At 43.4% G+C, this 17373-nt stretch overlaps 1 protein-coding gene across 1 annotated transcript in view; it reads right to left on the minus strand.

Moving 5' to 3' along the window:
• The window catches only part of grin3ba (glutamate receptor, ionotropic, N-methyl-D-aspartate 3Ba), a 71798-nt gene extending 70166 nt beyond the window's left edge, over positions 1-1632 (minus strand). Inside the window, exon 1 of the mRNA XM_069536365.1 lies at positions 726-1632. Within this exon, the coding sequence (XP_069392466.1) occupies positions 726-1259 (534 nt within the window). The 5' untranslated portion in view covers positions 1260-1632. The remainder of the gene's footprint in view (positions 1-725) is intronic.
• Between the last annotated feature and the right edge of the window lie 15741 nt (positions 1633-17373).

The raw sequence follows: 17373 nt of genomic DNA on the forward strand, positions 1-17373 counted from the left end.
CACCGATTCACACACACAAAAGGTGCGTACACTCTCACACAGAGGCAGACTCTGTTAACACACACACACACACAGAAACACACACACACACAAGAAGAGGGCTTAAAGAGGAAAAACTGTATTTCACTTCAAACCTCAGCTGCTGGAGGGCGTCAGGGTTCAGTTGAATACCGAGGCCGAGCCACCAGATATCAAACATGCATGTGCAGGGCCTGCAGGTTCACCAGCAAAACTAAGCTGAGTGAACATCAGAGTTCTAACATTTAGTGCTGAAATTTAAGAATCTGAGACACTAAACAACCTTTTAATGTTCTTATTATCCCGTCCTACGAGTGCATTATATTCTTTTGTTCCTGACATTATTATTCTTGTCACTCTTGAGGCCCAGATTAGGAAGAATTGCTGTTATCCTCCCTTTTACAATTATTTGTTTTTTCTTCTCTCCATGCTATTGATTTGCCTGAAACCATCTTTCATTTCTGGCTGGACAGTTTTGCACCAGCTCAGACATCAAAATCCTCAGGGTACCAGGGAGTCGCAGGTTAATTCCAGTTCCAACTCTGATTAAGATCCAAATGGAAAATGTGTCTGGCCATGGATTGTTGCTTATTAAAGTGCAAGGTGCAGAAAGCATTAACATAATGAAATATATTCAAATAACCTTCACTGTGGATTTTTATGACTGCTACAAGTGCAGCAGAAACACACTCTTTATCCATCCATACCTTGGTCACAAGAGGTTCTGTGTCCTCCAGGATGGAGATGAAGGGGATCTCCAGAAAAGAGGAGAGGAACTCCACCTGGATCAGCTCCTCCTTGGAGCGGGGGAAGGCGAGCACGGCGGACACCCCCCTGACCACCAGGTCCTGGCAGGCGCTACGGGACAGCGACTCTGGGTCCCCTCCAGCGGGCGACCGAGCCACCATCTCCAGGCTCAGGTTGTAGGGCAGCAGGGGAGCTGTTTGGGAAGTGGTGGTGGAGGAGTCCGCCGCTCCGCTTTGGTGCCGGAGGCTCGCCAGGGCGCGGTTGAGCGCGTTTTGTATCCGTACCGGCTGGCGCGTCGGCAAGAGCGCACCGAGGCGCACGGTGTGTCCTATACGGGCGAGAATGTGGCAAGGCTGCGGGTGCTGGAAGCAGGTCTCCGGGGAGGAGAGCACGGTCAGTGCGTGAAGCAGCAGGAGCGCTCCGGCGCAGAGGAAGAGGAGATGAGGTCTCCCGGGGGCGAGGCAGTAGGTCCAGAGTCCAGGGAGAGACACCATGCTGCAGCTCCGACACACAACAGAGGAGGACTGGGCTCTGCTCGGCGGGAGATGGCATAGCTCCCTCTTTCTCCCAGCTCCACCGCTTTCCTCGGACTTGATGGCTCTTTTCTTTCCCTCCTCTTTATCTGTGTTGATGCGCTGTCAGCGGTGAATTGTCGACGTTTTGACGCGTCGCCTCTCACCTCCTCAAAGTTTTTTTCTGGATGTCAAACAGCAGCCGGGAAAGACGCGCCGGTGCCGGAGAGGAGAGATGAGCGCACAGAGCTTAGAGCGGTCGCCCCGCTTCTGTCAGTCTCTGCTGGAGGAAGGCTCACCAGCTGTGTGTGTGTGTGTGTGTGTATAAGTGTGTGTGTATGTGTGTAAGTGTGTGCGTGTGCGTCCATGCGCCCGCCCGCCAATAATCTAACCTCTCACGGAGGCTGCCTCTTGTTGAATTTTAATGAAAAATTCGTCGGGCAACATTTCCTTCCGGTTCTCCAGATCCCAGAGAGGAAAATTTGCACCTAATGTTTTTTCATTCAGAATTGAAACTACAAGCGATCGAAGATGCTTTCTTGTAATTGTATAATGATTCTTATTTGAAGATGCACAGGCCGAGGCAGGAAGGAGTTTGAGACCAGAGTTTAGTCTTGAATTTGTGCATTTGAATTAATTAATTAATTTTTTTTTTTACTGAAATGAAACCAGAAGAGTTAAGTTATAGGTTTAAAGACAGAAATCGTACTATATAGTGCAGTACCCGCTCTAAACATGTCTATTTCTATAGCAAAATTATTGAAAATTTGTCGGTTTCAGCTCACATGGGCTCTCCTCTTGCCAGATCTGGGCCAGAAGTAAAACCGTGTTTCAACTTTAGACTCACATCCATTTTGTCCGGGCCACAAGAACTCATGAGGGGTCACATTATTTAGGCCCACATTTCTTATAAACAGTCTATGGTGCGGAGTGAAGTTAGAAAATGATATTCATCCTACCTGGTTTATCTGCAGTAAAGATTTTATAGTCTATGTTTTTCATAAAATGAAAAAGAATTTGCTTTATTACTTTTCACATATGTGGATAATGTAAGTTTGACTGATTAGGTTTTCATTCATTGCATGCGGCTATTTAAATTTTTTTTTTATTATAGATATGGTGAAATAAATATCATCAGATTATCAAAATGATCACATAACAACAACTTCCAAAATCATACGTATCAAAAAGCACATGGTCAACAAACAAACAGAGGTCAGTGAAGGACATCGAGACAAAGATTAAGGAGGTAAAATAAATAGCAATAAAAGACGGTAATTAGATAGATGGTTGCTTGTTTCTTCACATTTTTATTGATATTGAACGTATTGTGTTGCCAAATGGCATCAAAATTGGCTCAGCACTTTCCTCGACTTTCACACGCCAAGTGTGAAGTTGTGAAGTTGACCAATTTGCAAGATATGCATTTCACAAACAGACAGACAGATGATTGTGGGATTAGTACTAGTATGTGGACGCTGTTATAAATGCAGTGGTCATTTGTTGTGTGAGGCGACAGACCACATTCTAGCACCTTTTCCCTCCGCCGCTGTTCCGGCCAGTTTGGCCCAACATGAAACTAATAACTTGCTGAAATCTCAATTTTCCTCAGAGATTTATTCCCACTTCCTCTCCGCCGTCCAAGTAGAACATTATCCGTTGTGTAACCACATCTTTTCAGCACCATGGCCAGCGCCAGTGCCATAAAAGAGATGTACTGTGAATGCTAATTTGGTTCAAAGCAAGGGACAGCACTCAGTCCTCCCTTCATTCATTCTGCACTCACTTCTCTCTCCCCCTTGATCTAATTTGCCATCGCCAGAGCGGAACATTCAGCAAATCTCCGCGTCTTCCCAGTGAGATCTGACCAGTGATGTGTGTGTGTGCGCGTGTGTGGTTCCTGAGGTCCTTGCACATTCCACTCGTCTGATAACTTGATTGTTTGTCAGCCACCACACATCTGTCTCCCCAAAGTTTTTCTGCCTGTGCTTTTCCTCTCTGCGGGTCTGGCAACGGGGAGAATCTGCAGAACCATTTCAGTGTTAGGTCTGACATGAAAAGGTTCTTCCAGCGAACTTCCAGATAGAGGTATCACTGCCTCTCTCTCTCTCTCTCACGCACACACACCCACATACATTCCCAGGGATCAACAAGTCATTTCACAGCCTGCTGGGTGACCTAGTGTGATACCAGTGCGGTTTACTGACAAATCTGAGACAGTTGGGCAAAAAAAAAAGTGATTTCTTACCTTTCTTCCTTCTCCTCATGCTCTACTTGCTCGATATGGAGAAAAAGATGAAAACCAACACTGTGGGCTTTGTTCCGCTGCAGAAACCAGCAGCATTAAACTTGCATGGCTCTTCACACGCGCTCCCTCGGGTACCTGTTGAAGCTGGGCAGGACCGAGCACAAACAGTTTCAGACTGTATCTCCGTCTGCTTGTGAAATGAGATTTTGATTGGGTCAAGCTGAGTTTATCTCAAGGTGCCTTATATAAAACGTGTGAGTGTCTGGATTCAAAATACAAAAAGAAAAAAGGCCATAATCAAAGACTGACATTTTTCTCTGCTTACTATATAATCATCTCTGGTGTCACATTTTAAGTCTCATTGATTTGACAAAAAGGAAAAAGAGCTCAGCTTCTTATTCCTTTGATATTATATCTACAACAGTGCACTGATTGTTCTGCATTGTAGAACATGTTATTGATTCAAAGGTCTTTGAGTGCAATAGATTTTATGAGTATTAAAACATCTTTTTCCTGGGAGTTACAATGTCTCGCTAAATACTTGCATGAGGGAAAATAAAAGTTAGCCTTCTGTACGTACTGAAGTCAGACTTGTCTTTTATAAATAGATGGAGAAGCAAAGTGAGTTCTGGAATTACTGCAGTATTCTGCAGTATTTGCTCAAAACATCTTCTTATCGTCTGAATCTTATATATAGAAATACACAATGTGATTTTGTCTATATTGAACACACCTAGTCCTACTGGAAAAAGTAGGGGTCCAACTCCTCGATTTAATTACCTCCTCTGGCAGCAAGAATCTCAAACAAGCACTTACAGGAGCCGCGGATCAGACCTGCACAAGAAATCTGGAGGACACTGCATCAGCTCAGCCACGTCCTTTGTGTCTGGTGTGGACAGCCGCTGTCTGAGCTCATTCCACAGTATATCTCTGGTGCATGGGTTAAGGTCAAGGCTCTGACTGGGTCACTCCAAACAGCAGATTTTCTTTATTTGAAGACATGGTGTTGTCGATACACAACAGGATCCCTGTCCTGCTGCATCACCCAACAACAATGTCAGAGTAGACATCAGACATCCTTCTGTGAAATGTGTTGATACATTTGAGAATCAATTTCCCCCGAGGTGGAGATGATGTCAAGTTTTTCAAGTCCAGAGGCAGAAAAACCCTGAATCATGATGCTCCCTCCACAGCAACTCTACTGCTGGGAGGCTTTGTTGATGTTGCTGTGTGTTGCCCCTTTCACCCCCCGTATAGCGCTGCATGCTCTTCCAATTCAACCTCAGCATCGTCTTCACAGCTCGCTTTGTGGTGCCCTGGAATAGACACCTCCATGCAGCCATGCACCATGATTTGCATATGATAGCCTCATGAGACAGAAATGTTAAGCTTTAATAATTCCTTTAAGCCTTCAGCTGATACTATGGATATCGTTCTTTAATTCGACCTCATTGAGTATTCTGCGTTGCGCCTTTAGAGTCATCTTTGCTGGACGCCCATTTCTAGGGACAGTTCTAAATCATCTTATACACAGTCTGTCTGACAGTGGACTGATGAATTTATTTTTTATATCTTTTAGAATAACTTCGTAAACCTTTGATCATAACTCTGAGTCATAAGAGATCTCTTTTTTGCATAGTGTTTTTTTTTCACGATTCCTAATAACTCTCTCGTCCACTCTGGTTTCATTAACTGGAGTCCAGGTTCATTAACTCCTGACTACAATCAGCTTTTTTTTTGATGTCATTAACCAAATGCTTCCCCGAGCTCACTCTGTGAAGGTTTGAATTCTCTGTGGACCACAGCCGTACAATGAATTGTGTGTTATTAGGTCAAATAGTTTTTTCCCTGTTTAAACTTAGAGGACGATCTGAGTTTTAAGACAAATCCATATACACAGTAAATTCAGATATTTATATATAAGTGTTCCTTTACTTAATCAGCTCCTCCCAGTCCGAGGCATGGCTTCTCTCTGGGTTGGGGGTGGGTTGCTGTCCCTAGTGAAGGAGTTTAAATATCTCAGGTGCATTGGTTGGTGTGACGTCAGCAGTAATGCAGGGGGCGTACCTGCCCATTTTGGTTAAGAGGGAGCTGAGCTGCAAGGTAAAGCTTTTGATTTACTTGTTATTCTACGTTCTGTTTCTCACAGAGGGACCTGGGCTCTGAGTTGAGACCGAAAGAGAAAGAATGTGAATACAATTGGCTGAAAAGAGATTTTTCCATTGACTGGCTGGGTTTAGCCACAAAGATATGCTGATCATCCAGAGGGAGCTCGGAGTAGAGACGCTATTCCCTCAAATCACAAGGGGCCAGTTGAGGTTTTTCGAGCATCTTATCAGGACGCCTCCTGGGTGCCTTCCATTGGAGGTTTACTGAGCAGACCCAACAGGGGGGAGACCCCTGGGTAGACCCAGACCTCACTGGAGGGACTGCTTATCCCATCTGGCCTGGGAGCACCTCGGGGATCCCCCAGAACTAGCTGGAAAGGGTAGTTGTGGAGAGGGATGTCTGGAACATCTTGCTCAGCCATCTGCTTCCTTGAGCCAATGTCAGATAAACAGAAGAAGATGGATGGAGGGATCATTTACCTCCGGGTGGCACTTTTTCCATTCGGTCTAAAATGTATTCACCTGTCTCTGAATATGAATAAAATCTCTTGGAAAAGACACTTAGTGAGACTTACAGTGGAGAGAAAACAATCCAAATCGAATCCACCATGAGAGAGAGTAGAATTAACTGTGAAATGAATTATAAGCATTGTTAAGGATAGACACAAGCTCTCGAGGCTGGTAAGTGGCAGTATGATGAATAGTAACACCGGGAGCGCTGAAAATAGATATTTTTTCCCAGCAGCAGGAATAAACACAGCTGAACAAAGGTACGCTCAGATATATATATATGTTTTTCCATTTCATTTTCGGGGAAGGTGACTGCTTGCACTTGTTGCTCTGTTGCATAGATATAAAGCAATTTTCAGGAATAGAATAATAGTGCAATTACATTTCAGCAGCAAATGCATTTCAGGAGTCTATGATGTGATTGCAAAACCCAAATGGCGTCTAGTCACTGCAGAGAGAGAGCGATGGCTGGGACGTGTCCTCAGTTTGTCCCCAAAGGTTGTATACAGGTGTCCCACATGCATTCTTTAACTGTATTAATGTTTCCTATTAACGGCTTCTCTCCCCTGGGTGTATTTGTTTTGATTATGTACATTGTAAGGGATTAATATGGAGAATAGGATTAAGCAGGCATCAGAAACCCAATTAAAGAAGCCCTTCATCTTCGCTTGCAGGGGCTGCGTCTCCCTTTCACTGTGTGAGATCCCTCCTCCTGTTTGTTCATCACCTCCTGCCCTCTGTTTGTTCTGCGCCTCCTCCTTTACCTGCCCTGTGTCTTTGCATTTTACAAGCGCACACATCCCTCAATTCATCCGTTTCCTTTTTCGTTTATCAGCCCCGCTCCACCTATTTCCTGCCGCCGTTCACCCTCATCCCTCTGATCTTTTCATTTGCACTTCCTCGCACTCCCTTTTTCAAATTTTGTGGGGAAGAACGCATGTTTGCATTTTGCCCCACAAACATACGAGGCACAGCATTAAACCACATCAGTGATTGATTCCTCAACCAAAACTGCGATTACGCTGGTAAAAAGACTGCAGGAGGACATAGTGGTTCAGCTAAAGGGTGAGCCAACAACAACTGCCAATTTGAGTAAGGGTGAGTGCTCTTCTGTCGGGGGAGTAGTCTGTGTCTGTGTGTGTGTGTGTGTGTGTGTGTGTGTGTGTGGGCGTGTGTCTAAATGTAATCCTAAGTAATCTGTCCGTGCAGGCCCAGGTAGCACAGACTCTGAAGAAATGCCAGAGAGCTGTGACTTAGTATTCCTGGCACAGCACTAAAGGCACTAATATCACCTTTTAGCACAATGCTCACTAACCAGGAGCAAGACAGAGACAGAGCGAAGGGCCGGAGGAAGAAAGGAGGGAAGAGAAAAGAAAGAAAGACAAATAATCGAGTGTAACAAAGCTGGAACAGGTTGTGGGGAGCACGGCAAGGTACACAATTGTGGCAAAGAGGGACTGTTTAGGGACGATTTGATGCTGGTGTGGGCTGTGTCTCGAGTTGAAACAAATTAACGACATGAGTTCATTTCCTTCAGTTCTTTTCCCTCTGTGCTCCCCCTGATGTACAAAGACACTGGGCTATAGAGAGAGAGAGAGACTTATCAGGAAGCAACAGCAGCACCGTGCACGTGTGTGTGTGTGCATGTGCACGCACGCCTCTGTTTTTAAAGTGGTTTTATGTGTGCTGTATATAAGTGTCTATGAGTGTGTACTATATATGTTAACATGTGTGTGGCAAATCCACACATCATGTGTGTGTGTGTGTGTGTGTGTGTGTGTGTGTGTGTGTGTGTCCCATTTTGTGCCAAGATTTCCTTGTTTTGTCTTTAAGTCACTGCTCGAGCGCTCAGGTGATAGAAGTCTCTATTTTTGTGAAGGTTGGTACAAATACTGACTGACAGACTCGAACAATCAATGACATTTACAACAGCGTAGTAAGATGTTTTACAGGCGTTCAATGATTATCGGATTCTTTGTTGTGAGGACGGACAAAAGAATAACTGTGACTTTAGCAGCAGAGTCTTCAGTGATCCGGGTTAGTTCTCTTGGTTCCTCGCTGATTCTGACATGACCGGCGGGAAAGTCCAGAGAATTTTTATTCTCTTGCCTCTTTATGTTTTTATTCTCTTGACTATACCTCATTCTTACTTGTCGGCTGCTGTAACATTTCCCAGGTGTGTGGATCAAAACAGTTTTCATCTTATCTTGTCTTCTTTTCTTGCATTATGGATTATATTCAGTTTGTACAGAGACATCCTGCGGTATATGCGCGGTGACCATCACCATTCCAACAAGTCATAGAGCATAGATTCAACCGAGATAGATATGGAGATATGGACATTTAAACTAAACCTCAAATAACCTTAACTTTAACCTTTAACAGCATCAGGCATAATTTTCTATTTGATTAGTTTGTTGGGTTTTTACCAAATAGCAGCAACTGATGTCACTTCCTTTAACCTCAGCTGCATTTGAAAGTGTAGATCAGCAAATATCAGCACTTTAAAATGCTTTCTGCTATCAGCATGTTTTCATTTGTTGTCATTTTGAGCATGTTAACATGCTGTTGCTAATGTACTAACGTACATTTAGCATTATTGAAGACTCTAATTTCATCATCATTTAAGAAGGATGTTAAGCAAAACATTGTGAATCATTTCTAATATGAAAAAGTTTGTTTTGTGTAAATTTGCTCTTCAAGATTCCTCGGTGGCTAAAATGCACTATAAGTTAACCATATGTCTTTTTAAGCAGCGCAGAGCGTCCAATTACCAATAAATGTTTAAATATATGAACAAAACAAGACATTTTATTTGTGTGTTAAATTATTTCACACAACAAGCTTTTAACAGTTGAATATGAAAATAAAATATTAAAATGCAGCAGATTAAGGTGGGCTATTGTCGGATTGTGTAGTTTTAAGTTAATGTATTTTTCTTAAACCCTCAAAAGCAGGGTGTCAATATTGCATACGTCACTTGAGAATTTCATTATACTCAGACTGTGTTTTCATGCTGGCCACTGTGCTTTTTCCTGATTTGTTCTTTCCTCGAGCTTCCGCAGAGAATTGAAGCTGATCAGCAAATCAAGTTAGGTTGGTGTCCTTAAAAAGACCTTGGACCCTCAGACACAAGCAAAGAAAACAAACACTCTGAAAAGTAGCTCTGCAGAAACATCTGCTACATAAAGAAATCTCATAGTCGAAATGTGCAGAAAGTCATACTAAAACTCGATGGTAATATCTGAGGTGTAACGAATCATACTCACGATCCCAATCACTCTCGTCCCAAGCGAGCTGTCATCGACTGTGGCACCAATTTTTCAAACCAAAAACCTCATCAGCAGCACATCTCATTAGCTTCTCGTCTATGGTAAAAAAAAAAAAAATCATCTCGAGCTCTCCTGTGACCGTACGACTTCCATTTTCATGACTGAGTTCACAAACCCATTACAACTGTCAAGGTGGGTTTTGGGAAGAATACGTTGTTGTTACTGCCTGAACAGAGAGGAGACGGCAAGATGAGTAATGGCAGGATAGTAGTAGATTCAGTCTATGACCATCTGTGGTGGAGAGCTGCACTGATTAGCACAGATAAATCTCTATAAATAGATTCTGCATATTCACATCCAGAATCTGGAGGTGAAGGGACAAGACTTTGAAGCCTTCTGGTTTCTAGTTTGACCAATCACGTTGGAGCAGGCTTTGGTTGCCCGCAGGTAAACGTGGATCGCGAAAGAGGTGGAACACATTGACTGAAAACCATCAACTTTTGGCTTTTTAATTAATCTGCATTGGTAGGCAAATAGCTGTTCATAGAGCTTATGTCGTCTGGGCCTTAATCACACATCGTGTGGAGAACTGTTGACTCGTGTCGACTCGTTGGGAAAAGTGTAAGGCGAGCAGAAGATGGGGTCTCGACCCGGGTAGCTGCCGTTGGGCGCCTCAAAATATTGGCCGTTGCCCCTAGAGGCTAATTTATCTTCAGAAATGGCCGATGGACTCTGAATTCCCTTGTTGTTGTTGTTGTTGTATATAGAAATAGTGTTGAAATGTGTCGTAGAGAAAAGCAGGAAAAAAATGCACCCACTTATCTTATAAGGAGCGAAGTAGCGAGCTAGTTCAGGCAGCCGACTCGTGCTGCGCTGCTCCAATCATGCGATATACATCATGTGACATACCTCACTCTCCACGATCATCTATCATACACACCCACTCTATTAGGTGGTCTTTTTAAGCAGAGAAAATTTCCCATCACTCCCTTTGCCTGCCCCCGCTGCTGCGTCAGTATTGCTGCCAGTTGCTTCAGCCCCTCCACCACCCCATCCACCTGTGGGCTCCGACGGGGGGTTATAAGTACTTGCTCATCACTCCCGTCATATCTATGTCATCATATCTGGTGGAATGATGAAGTCGGACTCTTGACACCAAACACTAACATGTCCTGCTGTTGGTATCGAATCTGTTGTATCGTATCATGTCTTGTGTTTTAGCATGAACGAGTGTTCAAACAACTAAAGTACACTCACACACATCTGAAGTAACCGAGAGAGGAGGAGACAGATTGGAGGAGGCGGCGTTTGCATATAAATATGTACTTAAGAGTGTGTTTGTGTGTCTGCTCCATCACCTCCCTCTGAGACGTTGAAGGTTTGTGCAGGTGACTGGGGTGAAACGTTAATCAGGACCTCTGGTGATGTTTCAATTAATGTAATGCATATACAGTATGTGAAGAATATACAGCCAATACCCAAGTGAGTATGTATTTGCGTAGTTGCATGCTCGGACTGATTAAAATGTGCATATTATATTGGACTCTACATAACATTATCTAAGCATGTGTGTGTGTGTGACTGTTGTAAGAGTCTGTGTGCTGTAAATCAGACTGATCTTGTTGTGTAAAAACAGCAGTCTCATTCCCCAGGATTAGAAACGCCTAATTTGCCTGGACTTTTTGTTTCCTCCGAGGGGTCTCAATTGACATTCAGATAGAAGGGACTCGCTCCTAATTAGGTTTGGCTCACACATTCCAAGATTCAACCGATCAATGGCCCGCTAATGGGCTGTCAGTCAAACGACAAGGCACGGGACAGGTCAGGGTCGCTGCAGGAATGCCTTAATTTCTCAGCAGAATGGGATAAAATGGGCCAGATAGGACTCCGGCCAATGGGAGCAATTATAGAAAATGATGGGGCCCAATAGTGGGACAAGCTGTATAATGAGCAGCAGGTTGGTGGAGGAGGGGGAAGGGGGGGGTATGCACTGTGAGCTTTTTAATCATTTAAACTTTCCCCAGGTGGAGGTTTGGGCTCACCTGGAGCTCTTCTGCTGTGTTTCTCCCTCCTTATGCTCCTTCTTGGTCTTTGATTATCACAATGTGTTCGGAACAAGGCTTCAGACGCGTTTCAGCCTTGTTCTAATCATTGAGCAGCAGAGAAAAGACACATCAAAAGACAAATGAGGATTTTTTTTTCTTTTCTCTCCCATGAGCGCTCGTAACACCTGTTGCTGATGTGCACAAAAGACAGAGAAGTGACAGATGCGTTTTTGTGTTTGGCCGACAGCTTGTTGTGGTTTGTTTTGTCATTAACTCGGCAGAAAGAAAGCAAGGGTGGAGAAACAGATGGAAATGCAGAGTTACTTTAAAACGTGGTTGAATGAATTGCACATAATGATGAATAAGAAATCTGTGCGCTAGAAAAGTCTTATTGTCAGACACGTTTTGTGTCATCGGTAATGTCCACAAAACACTGACATCAAGGCTGTTGACTTTTGCTGTAGTCCGTCTTATTCTGTCACAAACTCGATTGTATTGGCTTTGCATTCCACTGCATAACGAAAAGACTTGCTCGGTTCAAATTAAATGTTTTATTTAATCACGACATCGCCGGAAGGGATTGTATGACAGCACAGTGAGTTATTCTCTCACCAGCAAAAATTAAAATACAACGGTGGCAATATGGCTGTGACATTTATGATTTGACAAGTTATTTTATTTACACGATCAAAGCAAAATTCTGTCAAGTTCGATTTAAAGCTGCACTAATCAATATTTTTACATTCCCACTGAATTCAAATGACTGTGTGTAATGTGAAACACTGACATTTAAATGTTTAGATTTATTCTCACGACTGCATTGAACCTCCAGCTGCAGCGACAAGGTGTTTTGAGCTTAAAGAGGTTAATTGACTTAATGCAACATGGGACCAAAGAGACAGACACACACATTTTCACACACTTTGTAATAAACACAATAAAACAAAAAGCCAATGATAAATCTTCCCCCAGGAGCTGGTAGAGACTGACGCCGTCGTTGAGCATTCAAAGTTCTGCGTCGAGGGAACGCGTTGCTCTGCAATTCACTGCCATGCCCCCAGGGGGGTGTGGCTGTGTGGCTGTGTGTTTGTGTGGTTTCGGGGGTTATAGCCGAATCCTTGCTTTTTCTTCCGATCAACAGTAAACAACGGCGACCGAGGTGGAGCAGCTGTATTTGGAGTTGGAGTTCATCAATATTGAAGAACAAATGCTTATATTGCAAATGTTGAAGCGCAGGCGACAGAGAAGACGTTTGCGGAGGTGTTCTGTATGACGAGGAAGAAAGACCGGAAAATGCAACTGCCGGAACTTACGTTCAGAGCGGACCAATCCAGCGCTTGCAGTCCGCGTCAACGCGACTCGCGTAGTTAGGATTTTTTGGAGGTGCGCATCAGGCTACGGCGTAGGGGTCCGCGTCGACGCGACGCAGAAGCATAAACTAGGCTTTACATTGAAAGGTTGCTTTGTGACCTTATAGAAAGATGGAGGTCATGACTGCTCCCTAAACGTGAGGCCCCCTACCGCACCTCCTCCATGTTCATTAATGGGACATGGACTTAAAACAACACTGATGTATGTTGTGTTGTATTTTTCCAATACGTTTTATTTTTGACTCTTTCAAGGAGGTTGTGTTTTATTTTGAGATTATCCATTTGTTTGTTAGTTGCAGAATTGCACAAAATCGACTTCACCTATTTCCATAAGTGTTTAGGAGGGAGTGGGATATGACCCAATGAACAACAACTTCATTGCTGGAGTGGTTCCGAATAAATGGGCAGGAATTTTTCTTTCCAACGACTCCCACAGAATTCATTCAACATATGGCGGTAACAAGGGTTAATGTACATGTGCGTGAATGAATTTGGCTCCAAATGATACCACAGGAGACACATCATCCATCTTTACTTACAGTCTGTGCTTGAAAGTAAAAATAGGCATCAATTTGCTAATGTGACTGATCGCCATAACAACTTTATAAGGTGGTGTCATTATGGAAGTGAAATTAATGCTTCTTTAAATTGTTGATGGTAAAACCGGCACATATCCTAAATTGGACTTCATCCAATCTGTTTATGCAGTTATGTGAGAAATTAGACTCATTATCACAACAATAAAGACCACATGCAAAACATTTTCTAATTATGTGATCAGGTCAGATTCGCAGAGATAATTTTAGGGCACATAACTGGAGGAGGCTGAAGCTGAATTAAAGCTTTCAGAGTTTCACACGAAAAGGAAACGGCAGAATGAATGAAAAGCTTAAGAATCACTTCCAACGTATTTATCCTCTTAAGTAAAAACATTTAAAAAATATCTGCACATGGTGAAATGACATGGAGGAGGAGGAGTGACACGTTGCCCTGCTGTTTTTACGCTGCAGCGAGTGATGAGGTTGAACGTGATCTTAAATTTGGAGACGCCGATGATCTGCAGGAACAAGACGACCAGCGTGAGTCAATCCTCTCAGCCTCAGTTTCATTTGTGAGGAGTAATTACAGCAGGGCGTCAGATTTAATTTGACAGTGCTATAAAATGTCTAACATGTGCTGCTCGAGTCCTCATGCATAATCTGGAAAATATATAGGATACAGCATTAAAAGGTCATTACATCATTACATCATGGTTTTTATCACTTCCAGTATCAATTGTCAAAGTCATTTTCTGCTTTTTTTTCTTTTTTTAGTTTACAGAGAGGCCACTGGATCTAAAATTCCCAAAGTTTAGTTTAAGTTTATCAGACTTTAGTTCTTGCCTTATATTTCTCAAGAAGCTTGACATCTTCATTTCATCATGGGCCTCTTCATTTCATCACCACATTTTAAAGCTTTGATCCACAATATTTGCCCCCGTTTTTCACACAGTCTTTGCAGATTGATCGAGATAAATGCTAATCTTTAGCGCTGCTTCAGTAGAGAATGTGTATCTCTACGATCCATAAACAAATATAGAGCAAATTGTCTTTGATCGACCTGATATGTGTGAACTAATTGGGTGTGTGTTTTTCACTTCATGCCTGAGGGATGTGCAAGTTAATTACATTTTTTCTCAAGGTAAAAAGATTAGCTGTACCTTGCAACTGTTTTGCAGCTGCACTTTCCTGATCTGCAGGAAAAAGAAAATAATGTACCCAAAACTCTGGCTCTGAGATAGAGAATCCCTCGGAACTGCAGTAAAGATGCAGCCTACATTAAACATTCCTGGATTGGTTCCTTCAGGCTTCCTGGGGGGAAGAAATCTGACTGCAGCAGACTGTCATGGTGAGGAAGATGTACATGTTGAGTTCCACAGGTTAATGTCCCCCTGGCTAACAGTGAGCTGCGATAATAGGTAAGAGTCGTGCCCATTACTCCCATTGTCGTAGGAGAGGCTGTACTGTGCTGAGCTGGCAGTGCTAGGTGCAGGGGATTACATTAATATAGGCCACTGTGCCTCTTCCCAAGCGTTTACAGCACTTTGCAATGTATAATACGGGAGAGAGGAGGAGGAGGAGGAAGAGGAGGAGGATGAAGGCCGGGGAGCCTGAGCTCACCTCAGAGCAGGAGCACAGGCCGGCTGGGTAATAATGGGGGCTCCTGTATGAGGCTAATATGAGATAATCTGTGTCTTCTATGATCTATTCAAACCTAATCAGCCTCTTTGCCGTGTCAGCCATTTGTCATTGCTTTAACATGGGACCCTCTAATGAAGCTGGTGACAGGCAGGCTGTCCTCCTGGCCGGGACCAGTCCGATGTAATTACATCATCACAGAGGCTCTGTCCACTGTGTCCACCTCTTGCTCCTCCACCTCCACCTCTGTAACTCCCCTTAACTCCTGTGTCTCTTCCGAACCCGCTTGAATCACAGATTTCCCCATGTCCAGACTTCTTCTGTTCTATGGTCGGACGAAGATAATAAAAAAAATAGTTCTGTGTCATTGACCATGATTAACGTTTTGCAGTAGTAGTTACAGTTATAATGTAGATAGGTCAAAAAAACAATTTTCTTTTTGGACGCCTGGCCCACATGGATAAACAAAAATATAAACAGTTATCCATAATCCTGTCCATTAGATGATGGAAGTCAGCTCCTTTCAGCCCTCCTGCTACTCCTGAGGGAAATACTGTACCTACAATGGGCATTTCCTTCTCTTTGAGCAATGCATGCAGTGTTTCAAGTGTTTGCCAATGTTGCTAGACTCTGCCTTTAAAAAAAAAAAAAAAAACTCTTTTAGTGGACATGTCATGGACTGTCGCAGTTGCCCCATTAGATTGCATTGCAGCCAGTGTGACTGTGTCATGGCCGCTGTTAGAGTCAATCTAATGGACCACATCAAGACATTTTTATTTTTCATTTACACACCCCGGTTGAAAAATACTGGAATTCCCCTTTAATAGCTAAATCGCCATCTCGTTTGTGCCATGGCGATGTTCAAGGTTGTTTGTGTCTCTATATTTTTCACTGCTTTTATGGTTGTTAGTATTCTCAATGCTTTTATTCTTAACGTCTGCTTTTTACTGTGTGCCCAGGGACTACGTTTTAGCGAATTAGCCCCTGTGGCTAGGTTATTATTATGCACTGTCCCTGTCAAATGAAGTGAGACTGAACCAACATTAAAGTAGCAGAAGTTACAGGTAAAACCAATAAAACCAAAACAACAAGCTGAGAGATCCTAACCTGCTTAATAAGGCTGATAAGTGATAAGTGCAGCTTGAAAAAAAAAAGTACTTTTTAATAAAGAAAGAAAAAGATGTCTGATAACTCACTGCATTGTTTCCTAGATTTGTTGCCGGGTTTGACTTTTCTGACATTCATTGCTGCTCCAGCAGAAATCCAGCACCCTGCTCGGCCATGTTGACACGAGCACCCACGTCACAAATAGATCCTCAGACCTAATAAAGTGTCATTCATGTACAGCCGCCATAAATCTGACAAAACCTGATTGCAGGGTCAGTCTTTTTCTCACTTAATCACCGGCTACCTCAAACACTTAATCACTCTTTCTTCTCCTCTGCCCTCCCTCCCTCTGAACTTTCTTACCCTTCGTCTTCCCTTCTTCCCTGTCCCTCCCATTCTCTCTCAGTCCGACTTTAGTCTTTGTCGTTCTCTTCCTCCTGTCTACTCTTTTTCTTACCTCATCACATACTCATTTATGGCACTTCACTCTTCCTTTCTTATCTATCCGTCCCTTCTCACACTCTTTTACATGCTCAGTTATACCTGTTCCCTCGCTAATCCTGTTTCTATACCCACCCTTATTTGCTCCCTCCGTCTCTCATCTGTTCTTTCATTTGCTTCCTCCATCCATCCTTGTCATCTCGTCTCCGGCTTCCTTTTGTACTCCGTTGCCTCGAATGCTCTTGCCTGCTCCCTTCTTCACTCCTCCTCTTATCCCTCTGTGATACTCTCCTACTCACTCGCTCTAATGATACACTCTTTTACTCACTTTTCTGGGGTTTTTTTCTACCTCGCTCCAGCACTCCCCCCCCCTCACCTCTGCTGCCTCACATCTATTATTCTTCCTCCCCCCCAATCTTTCTGTACAACCCCCCCCCCCCCTCTCTCCTCGTATATATTTCTCAATGTCTCTCTCTTTCTTTCCATTCACCCTGAGCGATGGCTCTATTGATTCTCTCTGTGATGATATTGCCCAAGGACAACCACAGGGCAGAAAACCTCTTTAACTTACCAGATAGTGTGTGTGTGTGTGTGTGTGTGTGTGTGTGTGTGTGTGTGTGTGTGTCCGTGTGTGTCCGTGTGTGTCCGTGTGTGCGTGTGTCCGTGTGTCCGTGTGTGTGTGTGTCTAGTTTAACTTCTAGAAGTCATCACTAATCACAGGTTAGCAAACAGCCTCTGGCCTGTGTATGTTGTGCGTGTGTGTGTAGGTTTTAAGCCCTACTGACTGTCTGCAGGTATTAGTGTGTTTGTGTTAGGTC

Source organism: Paralichthys olivaceus, chromosome 12, assembly GCF_024713975.1.
Source record: "Paralichthys olivaceus isolate ysfri-2021 chromosome 12, ASM2471397v2, whole genome shotgun sequence".
Lineage (NCBI taxonomy): Eukaryota > Metazoa > Chordata > Actinopteri > Pleuronectiformes > Paralichthyidae > Paralichthys > Paralichthys olivaceus.